The 13,171-nt window shown below is 52.8% G+C and overlaps 2 protein-coding genes across 2 annotated transcripts; both read left to right on the plus strand.

Annotated features, from left to right (window-relative positions):
• Window positions 1-3,864: 3,864 nt before the first annotated feature.
• PENARI_c004G02341 (PE repeat family protein) lies at window positions 3,865-8,135 on the plus strand (the record flags this gene model as incomplete). Its single annotated transcript, XM_022628976.1, has 4 exons — window positions 3,865-4,017; window positions 4,049-4,259; window positions 4,350-4,670; window positions 4,723-8,135. 4 exons carry the CDS (start codon window positions 3,865-3,867, stop codon window positions 8,133-8,135), a joined length of 4,098 nt encoding a protein of 1,365 aa, XP_022491131.1.
• Window positions 8,136-10,669: 2,534 nt separating this feature from the next.
• PENARI_c004G05051 (gamma-glutamyltransferase family protein) lies at window positions 10,670-12,651 on the plus strand (the record flags this gene model as incomplete). The annotated part of the gene is made up of 4 exons (XM_022629121.1): window positions 10,670-10,834; window positions 10,901-10,919; window positions 10,973-11,322; window positions 11,374-12,651. 4 exons carry the CDS (start codon window positions 10,670-10,672, stop codon window positions 12,649-12,651), a joined length of 1,812 nt encoding a protein of 603 aa, XP_022490872.1.
• Window positions 12,652-13,171: the final 520 nt, after the last annotated feature.

The following is a 13,171-nucleotide window of genomic DNA, read 5'->3' on the forward strand; positions in this document are numbered from 1 at the left end:
AATGAACGCCGCGGAAAGATATCCTAATATGGACTAGTGCGCTTAACGTGGGGCCTCGGGAAATAGAGAGAGAGAGATTGGAGGTAAAACTGATTTCGAATATCACTGTAAGAGTCAAGAGCCCTATTCTTCCTCCAAATTCAATCCTGCTGACGAGATTTATATATCCACTCCCCGGCCCCCAGGGCGAGAGGCGTGAGCTCACAGCTCACGCATTCGAGGCATTGTACGTAACTCGAACATGATGTTATGTGAATCCTCTAATCTGCGTTAGGGTTTCTGAGCATTGGCTGTTTTGCTGTATGTAATGGACATGTGAAAGTAAAATATTGCCGTGCATTGTTCTTAGGGTACGTGGATAGGTCGCTAAGACATATATAGCAAGGGTCATTCCTAGGCTTCTCCCAGCCTTTTTTTTTTCCTTCCCTTTCCGTACTGTCCACAACTTCACCAGTGGCACTGTATACACATATCTGACCTCTGTCGTACGACCAAAGCAACTTTCATTATATTCACTAAAACCGAAGGCTAGGTCCGACAAAGCAAGGGCCTTTTCACCATTGATAGGCTCCTTGGGAAGTGATTAAACCACTAGGGAATGTTATTGTTCTCTAGCTAGACGTTTTGTTTTAGCAAGTAGCAAATCACCTTCTGGGACTATGTGAACGTCAACGAAAAGCCCAAAGCCGCCTCCATAATGTCAAAGCCCCTTGCTCAAGCCGCTGTGCTCAAAGATCACTAATCTCAGATTTCTATCGTTTCAAAGACTGCTTTGCGAGCAGCTGCTCTCTCCCTTGCCCGTTTTGTTAATCCTAGCTGCTCTAAAAACGAATAGCTTGCCCCAGTGACGATGCCTATTTGATCCAATACCTTGCTTGATGCTGGCCATTTTGGTCTATCGTTCGGGTGGCATGTTTAAGCACTAATTCAACAGTTCATTCATCGAAGGACGAGCTGGACAACATCGACCTATTTTGTCTTATTAGAAAGGAAGCTTTGGATCTCACTTAGAATTTAGTAGGCAGGCTCTTGTGCTCTAATCAATCGACCAAAATATATGCCCAGGTCTTGCTCACTTCGTCTTGAATCCAAGCGATCAATAAAAGTGTTGCTTTGGGGATTCATTTACCCAATCAACTGGAACAGCTTTTCAAGAGCTGCGCACGTTCGAGCATGTCCCGTCTCTCAAGAAGTGCCCAGTGATCCCAGATCACGCAGGACCGGTGGCGCGAGGCGAGAAAGATATGCTCAATTGACAAAGGAGGTCCAGACGCGATTAGCTCCATGGAGCTGTTTACCAATGACTTGGAGAATCTCTTCAGCATTATAGGTGCAATGAGAATGACAGACCACAATGACACGATAGCTTCGGCTCTTCGATTCTCCGGGGGAGTATTGGAAGAGGCAGTTGCGTGATATATCGGAGAGTTCCGGATTACTTGTAGACCGCCAGTATCCGAAATTTGAACATCCACTGTATGCCCCATTGTATAAATAGTCAATTTTAACATGCAGCCCCTGTCAATCTCCATGCAGTCACTAAGGCGCCATCTTTCAACTGCTGCTACATCAGATACCCGACCAAGGTAGGAGCTCAATCACACACCCCTGGGAGGTCAAAAGGTGGCACTCCGAAGCCACGCATTCCATAGCTCGTAGAACTATGAGAGTCAAAATTGAATCTAGTGATGCGGTTATTGACTAGCTTGCATGAGAAAGCAAGGCAGCCAATAATGGCCTTATCATGAGCGCTTCTATGGGCCTTCGACGCATTTTTTTGTGAGGGGAAGAGGGGTTGCCACAAAATCCAGGGATCTATGTACTGGAGTGTACCGATCTCTTGTTCAAGACGATTGTCATGGGGATGTGATCAAAGATGCGTTTCACGACTTGTATGACACGGGAATTCCTTTGCCTTCCGGCGCTTTTATTGTGGTCTGTTAAAACTAGGGATCAAGTCCTGGTAGAGGAACGGATATAGTATTACTCTATTATGCAGATGCGCGCGGTCCATGGCAAAACTCTGAACTTGAGCGATACTCCAATCAATTTGACGTTCTCTTCCATGCCTACAATTTGACGGTCCAAATATAGGACGCTTCTGGAATTAAATTGCCCTGCTAGTTAGCTTTATTCCTCGGTCCTTCGCACGCCTGATCATTTACCAACAGGCAGCTGAGTGGCTGAGTGTGGCAAAGACACAACCATCCCGATCAACAGACATCATGGCTTCCCATTCAACAAGTTCCTGGGAATCTGTTGTAGCCCGGGGCTTGCCCACATCCGAGAATAGCACTGACTCTATCAATCAGATTGACCAGTCCGACAAATTGAGCCATTGGCCAACCAGAAGCGACACAACATGGATGCTCGGCCCGTTGCATGAAATTGGGTACATACTAGTTGTCCCAATTCGGGATCAGGAGGTACAGCATATAGAATTGTCGCCGAGTTGTTCCGTTGGCACAATGATTGGACATGCATGCAGCTCTTTTTGGACTCGGGCGTCAGTTTCGCGACTACAATCAGATACATTAGTTAACTTAGAATGAACAGCCGTAGTGATAGTGGCTAAAACACAAGCGACTCATCAGATAATCGTGTCAACCTGAACACGGACGTGGTGGTTTCCAAGTGGCTGGGACGATCAATGATCGCCCTTTGCGAAGTGAAATGTCCAAGTCCAATCACCTGACCAACTCGAGTGTCGTCTCCTCAAATGATGTTCATGTCCACGACGCAGTACCATGCATTACATCACCAACCCAACTGTCCAACTGTCCGTCCCCTTACACTGAGGTTACAGAAGGGTTGGGCGACTGAAGTGTCGGTGTCGGAAAAAGTGGACCTTGAGCCTTGGAGGGCCCACGACTCCATTCATTCATCCACACCCAACAGTTAATCCACTCGTTTCGCCTCGTTTGACTCACTCCAGGCGCAAAAATGAAGACGATTTCCTCCGTATTGAAAGCATATCTATTGTGAGGGTACTGGAATGGCCCTGGCCTCCCCACTCGATGCAGGCGTCTCATTTGCCGCTGTTGCCGGACGTTGGGCAGGAATGGGCAGTTCGACTGCATCCCTTCGTGCACTTCGACTCCCTGCAACTGAGACACAGTACAGTACTCTACTGGCGGTGACTTTGTGTCACGAGTTCTATTAGCCCAACTTCAACTCCTTTTCCAATTGTGTAGCTACTGGACACGACTCCAAAACAAAACAAAACAAAACAAAACAAAAGAAAAAAATTCCGAGGCACCCCACCTCAACAGACCCATATTCTCCATGCCGGTGCAGCACTGGCCTTTCCTTTCTTGACCGATGTGTTGCCCGATCCCCAATCCTAACCCGCCATTCCTGCCGGTTACTGCAGCTATTCCTGCAGGTGGGGATTGTGCTGCTCTCACCCGGCCCTAATCAAGCACCAGGCCTCGCTATCCCTCATATCGGTCATGGATATGGAGACCCAAGGACCGACGTGGCCCAATGACAATTGGTCACATCGGGCAGTTCATTGATGACGTTCAGGGCCCAAAATCGAAATGCAGTTTGTTGTCCCATTTGAACGATTATACGCTGCCTCGCCGTGGCGGTCCAATGCGGTGTCTCCAGAGAAACAAGCATGTCCTTCTTTCCTTTTCGGTTTCTAATACATGAGTACCTCGCCAATCTCATACTCCTCAGTTTTCCAACCTTTGTATCTTTTTGTTCCTTTTATTCCCTTGCCGCCCGGTTCCCGGTACTTCCCTTGCATTGCAAGCCTGACAGAGGCTTGTCAATCTCCGATTGTTCCACTGTTATCGCATCACGCGCTAGTCAGCATTGCCCACGCCTCGATATATGATACGTCATTGATCGAGGATAATGGCAAAGAAAAAGTCAAAGGCGAAGAATAAGAACAACGCCAACAACCGCCTCCCCGTCGGCACAGAAAACCCTCCCGATTCTGAGAGCAAAAACCTCATAGACGAGCCTGGCCCCGACGAGGCGGCAGGAGCTGCTCAAGATGCCTTACCAGTATGCATCGATCCCTCGATTTACTTATCAGAGTGTTGAAAGAAAGTACCAAACTTTCGACTTTGGCACTTCTGAATTTAAATATTACCCCGTCACCTATTCTTCGACCGATCTGACCGAGGGCCAAAACCAGGACAACAAAGAGCCCAGTGCCGAACCCGAGAAGGGCGCAGCCCCCGATGAAGCTACGCCAGCTGAACCAAATAGCTCACCAGATGAGGCTCCAGCCACTGAGGCTGCAGGTAAGTACTTGTTTCCATGGACGATGAGGTCTATCGTCGAGGAGTCTATTCATCCCGTCCGTATAATCATATATTAATATGCAGTTCCAGAGCCTGCGGAGGCCGTAACGCCTCCGGATGAATCTACTACGGCCGAGGAGCCTGTACCCGATGCTGTACCCGATGCTGCACCCGATGCTGCACCCGATGCTACTCCCGATGCTGCTCCCGATGCTGCTTCAGAAGCAAAGGAAGAGAGCCCGAGCGATGCACCCGCTGCCGATGAGCCTGCGCCAGATGGAGAGGCTGAAGCCAACACCGAAGAAGCCCAGAAAGAGGCTGAAGTAGAAGAAGGCTCAAAGCCTGAAGAAAGCGCAGAAGCGACACCCGCAGGTGAGGACGCAAAGGCTAACGACGACAACGGCCAAAATGGTAAGTATCCACGGTAGATCAACATAATTCACGTCGCTAACTGTTAATGCAGATGACGAGTTCCCAGACTGCGACCCAGAGGCGGACCTTGACAAGGTAGAAGCCGAGAAAGCTGCCGCTGCTCAAGAGGCCGCTGAAGATGCCCAGGCCGAGGAAAGCGATGGTGCCATTCTTGCAGATGCACCGCCTGCAGAAAGAAAAGGCGATGAACCGGAAGCAGACGCCCCGCCCGCTGCTGAGGAGCCGACATCCGACGAGCCAAACGAGGCAGATACTGCTGCAGCTCCGATGGAAGAAGCAACGCCAGCAGACCCAGCACCCGAAGCTCAGCCAGAGGCCGTCGATACTCCTCCAGAGCCAGAGGCGGCGCCGCCTGCTGAAGAACTTCCCGCTGAGGAACCTACCGGCAAGAAGGCCAAGAAAAACAAGAAGAAAAAAGATAAGAAGAACAAGAGCGCTGCAGTAGATCCGGAGCCTGAACCACCCGCACCGCCAGCGGCGCCAGAAGCTCCAACAGAACCCGAGTCACCAGCAGAACCCCAGCCATCAGCAGAACCCGAGCCATCAGCAGAACCCGAGCCTTCAACGGAGCCTGCTGCGGACGCTGAACCATCCGCAGAACCCGAGCCTTCAAATGAGCCCGAGCCAACTGCCAACACCGAGACAGCAGCAGAGTCTGAACCTAAACCTGAACAGCCGGCAGAGGAAGCTGGTGCTGATACGCCTGCCGATCAACCGCCTACGGATACCGCACCCGAGGAGTCGCCCGAGTCAATCGAACAGGCTGATGCACCAGCGGCAGAGCCTACACCCCCAGCGGAACCTGAACCTGAACCTGAACCTGAACCTGCGCCTGAATCTGCGCCTGAACCTACAGCGGAGCCTGTAGTGGAGCCTGAATTACCAGCGGAGGAACCTGCCCCGGAACCAGTAGCAGCACCCGAGCCCGTTGTGGAGGTGCCCGGAGGAACCGGCAAGAAGAAGAAGGGCAAGAAGGGCAAGAAGGTTAAGGACACGGCAGCCGAAACTGTACCTGAACCTCCTGCGGACGAACCTCCTCAGGAACCAGAACCTGCACCCGAGCCTGAGTCTGAGCCCGCACCAGTGGAGGAAGCGCCTTTTGTTGAGCCTGAGCCTGTCGCTGAGCGTGAAACCGTCGCAGATGCTTCTACAGAGACACCTGCTGAGGATCTGGCCCCAGCTGAGCCCGAGCCCCAGCCTGAAGCAGTTGCAGAAGCGCCGGAAGAAAAGGCACCAGAGGCTCCCGGCGAGGTGGCACCTGAGGAGACTGCTGCTGAGCCAATTCCCGAAGAAGCAGCAGCAGAAGCTCCTCAAGAAGCCGCCCCTGTCGAGGAAGCCGCCCCTGTCGCAGAGAGTGCTCCAGAAGAAACACCTGCTGTGGTTGAGGAACCGGCTGCGGAGGCGCCTGCTGAAGAAGCTCCTGCGCCTGAGCCTCCTGTTGCAGTGGATCAGACTCCAGTTGAGGAAGCTTCTGTCGCTGAGCCTGTTGTCGAGGAGCCGGTGAAAGATGCATCTCCCGAGGAAGCACCAGCTGAAGAGCCTGTTGCCCAGGATTCTCCAGTAGAGGAAGCCCCTGCTCCTGAGCCAGTTGCTACTGAAGAGCCTGTCGAGGAAGAACCAGTCGCTGAGCCAGCGGTTGAGGAAGCCCCTGTAGAGGAACCCGAGCCAGCTCCCGAGGCTGTAGTTGAGGAGCTTGTCAAGGAAGAGAAGGCTGCCGAGCCAGTTGCCGAGGAACCTCCTGAGGAGCCTGAACCAGCTGTTGAAGCCGTTGCTGAACCTGCAGCTCCTGAACATGCCCCGTCTGAAGTTGCACCTGCTCCCGCCGAAGAGCCTGAGCCTCCTGCGCCTGAACCACCTGTTGTGGAAGAGGCACCTGCTGAACCGGCAGTAGAAGACGTGGTTGTACCCGAAGAGGCGTCAAAGGAAGTACTGGAAGAGGCACCTGTTGAGGCAACTCCCGAAGAGTCCGCGCCTATCGAAGAGCCGGCTCCTGTTGAAGCAACAGCTGCTGTGGAAGAGCCAGCCCTTATCGAAGAGCATGTAGCTGAGACTTCGCCACCCGAAGAAGCTCCGGCTGAACCGCCAGTTCCGGATGCTCCAGCCGCGGCACCAGAGCCCGATATAGCTGCAGTTCCGGTCGAGACCCCAAATCCCGAAGAGATTCCGGCTGAAACCTCTCCAGAGGAACCTGCCCCTGACGCAGAGGCCGCCAGAGATCTCTCCGTAGAGGATCAACCAGCCACCGAGGCCCCAGCAGCGCCTGAAGCTTTGCCTGAACCAGCCCCTGCTGAGGAGAACGTGGCGCCCGATGAGCTTGTGGCGCCCGATGAGCTTGTGCCACCACCAGCTGATACCTCGCCTGAGGTTGTGATGATCGACGAGGCTCCCCGCGATGAATCCTTTGAGGGTGAAGGGCCCTCTACTGCCCGACATGGCTCACGACGCCGGAAGAAGCGCTCCCCAGAGACGCGAGAGCGTGGGTACTCAAAGACGTTATCGGATGCACCCAAAGACAGCCTTCAGCGCCAGAAGAGCGATCGAGGTGTCTTGACTAACCGCTGGGCCAAGGCCCTTGAAGAAGCTCGGCGCCAGCATGACGAGAAGACGCAGTCCCAACGGATGCAGCGTGCCCTCATCGAGGAGCGTGAGAGAAGTGGCATCTCTTCATCTGAAAAGCCCAGACGCTCTTCAAAGGACAAGGAGAAGGCTAAGGCGACGGAGCCCATCCCCGTGCCCGTGCCCGTCGCCGTCCCTGTCTCCGTTCCGGTCGAAGGTAGACCCAGACGACGTCCATCTGAACGACGCACCTCCGACACGCCACCTGACCAAACCCTCGAGCGATCCCGCTCTACCAAGACCTCTTCGACAAAGGCAACTTCAGCCCCAACGCCTAAACCTCGTGCTTTCCTGCGCTACATGACTCAGGGTCAATCCGATCCAAATCATATCATGCGTGTGAATGCCGCCAAGGCGGCTCCGCCGGTCGAGAAAACTTTGCGTCGATCTTCGACAAGTCACAGCCATGGCAGCAGCCAGGGACGTACCTCGCATGAAGAAAGACATTCAAGTGCTCGGTCCAATGGATCTGGTGGCTCCCGCTCACGACGTGACGAGCGCCGCGAAGAGCGGCGTGAAGCACGACGTGAAGAAGAGGCTCCTCGGTCTGAGGGCAGAAAGCTGCGACGCTCATCGACGGCTGAGCATCGGTCCAGAGTGGAGAGGGAGGAACGGAGAGATAGAGCCAAGTCACGCGAACGCGAGAAAGAGAAGGAGCGGGAGCGGGAGAAGAAGGCTGAGAGCTCTTCTCGCCGATACCAGAGTTCCCGTGAGACTCGCGCTGAAACTCGTGAGGGCCGCTCTCATCGCCGACATAGGCGTGAGGAGTCGCCCCCTCCTCAGGAGTCGAAGCTGAAGAGTCTTTTCAGGGCCATTGGTGTCCATTGAGATGCCGGAGATTGTTTGTTTTGTTTTGTTTTTGTTTCTGTCTTGATTTGATTTTCTCTTCACTTTCAACCTTGTCTTTTACTTTACAGGGGTGGTTTGTGGTTTGACAGAATGCCCGATATGATATGACAGTGTATGCTTCACGAGGAAATTGTTGCATTGGGGAGCGATTCATTGCAGGAGTATTTGGATTATGTGGCTTATTGGCCAGAATTTGATAAGATGTGCATTTATATGAGACAAGTATCTTCCATGTTTAAGACAGCGTTTCGGGAAAGTGCAATCTCACAACCCAATTGAGATTATCTTATGCTACTCAAGGCCTTCTTCTTATTTTCTAGTATGTATCAGTGCTACTTTATGTCCTCAGGAAGCTCGTGGTCGAGTTCGTCCAAAGGACCATCGTACCAAACTCAATCTTGCACGGAATCTCATGCGCTATCCAGAGATATTGCTCGACACAGTCCGAGCCAAGATGTTGGCTGAAGTAGTCAAAAGAGCCGTCCGTATCTTACAGAGGAAGGAGGAAGGTTGTCGGTCTAAATTGTTTGGCAGGGGCAAATCTTGAATTGAGCTTGTTATGATCTCTACTCTGCCATTGTCTTCAGAGTTAGTTATCCACACTCCATGTGGTATGCACGTATTTACAATGCAAAACTTGTATAATCAGCATCATATAAAGCACTCAAAGGGTAAACCAGCCACAGTGAATGGAAATACCAATGCCAATGTGAAAACCAAGCCAACTCAAGGATTAACAGCCAGCCTCACTCTTCGAACAAATCACCCTAGAACACCATCCACACCAAGCACGATGCAACCCATTCTCTTCACGAACAAGATAGTTCCCCGTCTCCCTCTCATCCTCATACTCAACAACACAAGCGCCAACATTGACTCTTTTCTTAGCCTTATGTTTGACAATCCCACCAAGTCCAATAACCTCCTGCCGGAAATACCCCGGCTCTTCATCATCATGGCTATCAGTCGAGACGGCTGCTTCATTATAGTATGATGGATGGCTCGCAGGACTATGTCCAGCACTATTATTGCTGCTAGTATCGCTGGATCCCTCATCCGCCTCGCATTCGACCTCAAGCTCGATCCCCTGTGCAGCAAGACATGCTTCTCCTCGCCCACACTTCACGCCTTGGCAGCCTTCGCCGATACCGGTGCCTAGCCCGCCGCCGAGGGATGTGCTATACCTCGTGCGCCAGGCCCAGACGCGTCGGTAGGTCGTGTCATTGCTGCGTAGGGTCTGCCCGCATTGTGTGCAAAGCCAGACAGATTCCGTGCAGCTACATGGGCTGTGGGCGAACGCAGTTGCAGCGACACTGCCTGGGTCCGGGGCTGGGTTGTTCGGGTCTGTGGAGAGGTGGGACGAGAGGGGTGCAGTGCCGCAAGTATGGCAGAGGCGGCGAATGCGGTTTTTGAGGGTTGTTTGGGAAGGGGGTTTGATGGTGCAGTTCTGCAAACTCGGGGTTAGGGACACGATGAAGGGATTTGGGATGGGGAAGCTCATACTCTGCACACGACCTTCGCACAGCGTCGACATTCCGCCACCATGTCGCGCGCGCATTTTGCCACTTTCCCGCGAGTCATGCGTCCTGGCTCGCCGTTACCGCGGCTTAATAGCTGCAGAACTGACTTCACGCTGCTTGGGAGGACAGCGCCGCTGTGTAGCATTTCTGCTAGTGTTTCGACATATTCATTCTCGCACCGGAGGGTCTCCCGCACAAGTTGGTGGCGGAATGGCGCCAAGTTCACATGGAACTGGCGACATGTTGTCGAAAGAGAGTAGAGGGTGTTGAGATCAACGGCTCGAGCGATTGCCTTCACGACACTATAGAGCGAGGGTGATTAGCGGGGCTCGATTTGCCAGTTATCAAGGTTCGCCCTGACATACGGATAACAGCTCAAAGCCGCCGAGAACCCGTTTCGGTTGGGATTGGAGTTCCTTTCATCCGGTTCTTCACGGACGGAAGACGAAATAGGTGATGGGGTCAAGTCGGCCGGCTCCGACGCGATGGGGTTCAACTGGGGGAAGGGCTTCTCCAGTGTCGATCCGTGCTCGAAGGCATCGTCCAGGTCGACAAAAACCACCATTCTGCCATCAGAGGCCTAGATAAATCAGCACATCAGATAAGACCAGGGAGAACCCCTTTTTATACCTCTGGGCCCGCTATAGGATAGGATGGTGAAGTCCCGAGGTGGGATGATTGCGTAATGGAACACTCCGTCTTCGAGGGCGGTGAGTGCCAATGTTTATCGTTTACTTCGACTTCTCGACTGCTTTTCTTCAGAATGTCTGGATAGTTGCAGACTTATGATGTCTTCAACGTTTCTCTAGTCATCTCACTTACGGCGAACCTCGGTCAACGGGGAGGACGCTTCGCACTCCGATAAGATAGACTCCAATTTCTCCAATATCACGGCGGGGTAGCCCATGGTTCTTTGTATCCCACGTATTTCAGTGGGGGTTTATAAGGACTCGGTGCCCCATATTCTCTCTGGTCTCTACCATTCACGTAAACATGCCACTCAACGCCAAAGCCGTATACTCCCGGGAAAATGCGGACTACGTCCCATTCCCCAGCCGACGGAGTACCGTCCACAGCACAAAGGGCATTGTATCATGCTCACAGCCGTTGGCTGCCGCCGCGGGTCATCGGATTCTGAGTCAAGGTGGAAACGCTGCAGTATGTCTCTCTGTCTCTCCTTTTCTGTGGCATTGAAGGTTGTTAACCGAGGGTGTGTTTGTACAGGATGCCGCAGTTGCAGTGGGTAAGTAAATATGTGGAACAACGGACAGAACTAGGAACTGATCGCGTGAATAGCTGCCGGATTGAACATGACCGAGCCCTGCTCTACTGGCATTGGAGGCGACATGTTCTGTCTCTTCTATAATGCTAAGACCAAGAAGGTGCACGCCCTGAACGGCTCGGGTCGGTATCCTGGGGAGGCAAGCCTTGAGAAGGTGCGCAAAGATTTAGGTTTTGCCCCTGGTGCACCAGGCAATATGCCCATGATGAATGCCTTGGCCGCGACAACTCCCGGTGCGGCCGCCGGTTGGGTCGACACTATTGAGAAGTTCGGCAGTGGTAAGCTGTCCTTGGAGCAGATCCTACAGCCCGCCATTGAGCTAGGCGAGGAGGGCTTCCCTGTGTCCGAGCTCTCATCACACGGCGTGAGTTTTTAGCCTCCATTTTGAATTGCTCAACGAGCTAACAAAACACAGTGGGTTGAAGCTGAGGAGGGCATTCGCAATGCGTCCCCCAACTTTCGGGAGATGCTCAAGGTTGATCCTTCAGCGAAGGATGGCGTGCGCAGCCCTCTTCCGGGTGAGATCATGAAGAATCCCACCCTGGCAAAGACCTTCCGTGCCTTGGCTGCCGAGGGCAAGAAGGGATTCTACAAGGGCCGAGTTGCGGAGCAGATTGTCAAAGTGGTGCAGGACCTGGGTGGCTATATGACCCTCGAGGATCTTGCCTACCACGCTGAAGTCGGAACCCAGGAGGTTGACGCGATCTCGCTCGATTTCACAGGCCAGGATATCGTCTCAAAGGCAACACCCGGCACAGACGGCGGTCCCAACCAGGGTGTCACAATCTGGGAGCACCCACCAAACGGACAGGGAATTGTGGCACTCATGGCACTCGGTATCATGGAGGAACTTGAGAAAGCAGGCAAGATCCCAAAGTTTACCGAGGCCCAGCACAACTCAGCAGAGTATCTGCACGCCGTGATTGAGAGTCTGCGTATCGCCTTCGCCGACGCAGCATGGTGGGTGACCGACCCAGATGTAGAGCGCGTACCCTCGCAGGGCCTGCTCGCGCGCGAGTATCTAGCTGAGCGAGCGAAGCTGTTCCACCCCGACCGCGCCGCGGATATCATGGACCATGGCAGTCCAGCCCATAATCACTGCGACACAGTGTACTTCGCCGTCACTGACAGCGAGGGTAATGGCATCTCCTTCATCAACAGTAACTATGCCGGTTTCGGTACTGCCATCATTCCCGCTGGCTGCGGCTTCACACTGCAAAATCGCGGTGCCAACTTCTCGCTCCAAGAGGGACATCCTAATGCCCTTGCACCGCGCAAGCGCCCTTACCACACCATCATTCCCGCCCTGATCACCAATACCGCGGATGGCTCTTTGCACTCGGTTTATGGCGTCATGGGTGGCTTCATGCAACCTCAGGGCCATGTGCAGGTCATGTTGAACATGCTTGCTTTTGGGTACCACCCTCAGGCTGCGCTAGATTCACCGCGCTTCTGTCTTGCTGCCCCAACGGACGAGAGTACTGACCGCACTGTGTGGGTTGAGGAGGGTATTAGTGATGATGCTGTAGAAGGGCTACGTCGTCTTGGTCACAAGATTGAGGTTCTCACTGGCTGGAAGCGTGCTGCCTTTGGTCGCGGACAGATTATTCGCACGTACTATGATAATGGGAAGCTGGTTTATGGAGCTGGCAGTGATATGAGAGGTGATGGAATGGCTTACCCTTTGCTTTAGATTACTTATAGGAATTTATGTGAAAACACGTTTTAATTATTAATCAATTGCGAAGCTATACCGTTTCCTTGGGTGCAACTTGCAGTGGCTTTTTGTCTGACATCAAAACTACACATACTGCTCTTGGTGCCACTGACTCCAAGAGGGCACTCACAAAGCCCTTCAATGCAAGTCGAATTAAGACCTCAGAGCCTCACTAAATTAATAGACAAGCATGAACATCTACAATATATATCTTTAACCAAAGGCTAAGTGTTGAGTGGAAGCTTCCCTTCTGGGGATCCCTAAACCTCACGTACCCGAAGGCAACAAATAAGCCCTAAGACTGCCAAAGGGTCAAAGCAAAGAACCATCAACTGGTATTCCAAATCCTAAAACCCTTCCTCCGTCTCCCACTCCCTCGGACGGAAACTCAAACTCCGGGGACCAAAGACCCCGAATACCACTCAACATCGGAGTACAGTCTTACCTTCATCATCCCCTCACTCTCCATGACATCAGACAAGCAAACATCAAGCTT

The sequence above is a fragment of the Penicillium arizonense genome, assembly GCF_001773325.1.
Source record: "Penicillium arizonense strain CBS 141311 chromosome Unknown PENARI_contig004, whole genome shotgun sequence".
NCBI classification, from domain to species: Eukaryota; Fungi; Ascomycota; class Eurotiomycetes; order Eurotiales; family Aspergillaceae; genus Penicillium; species Penicillium arizonense.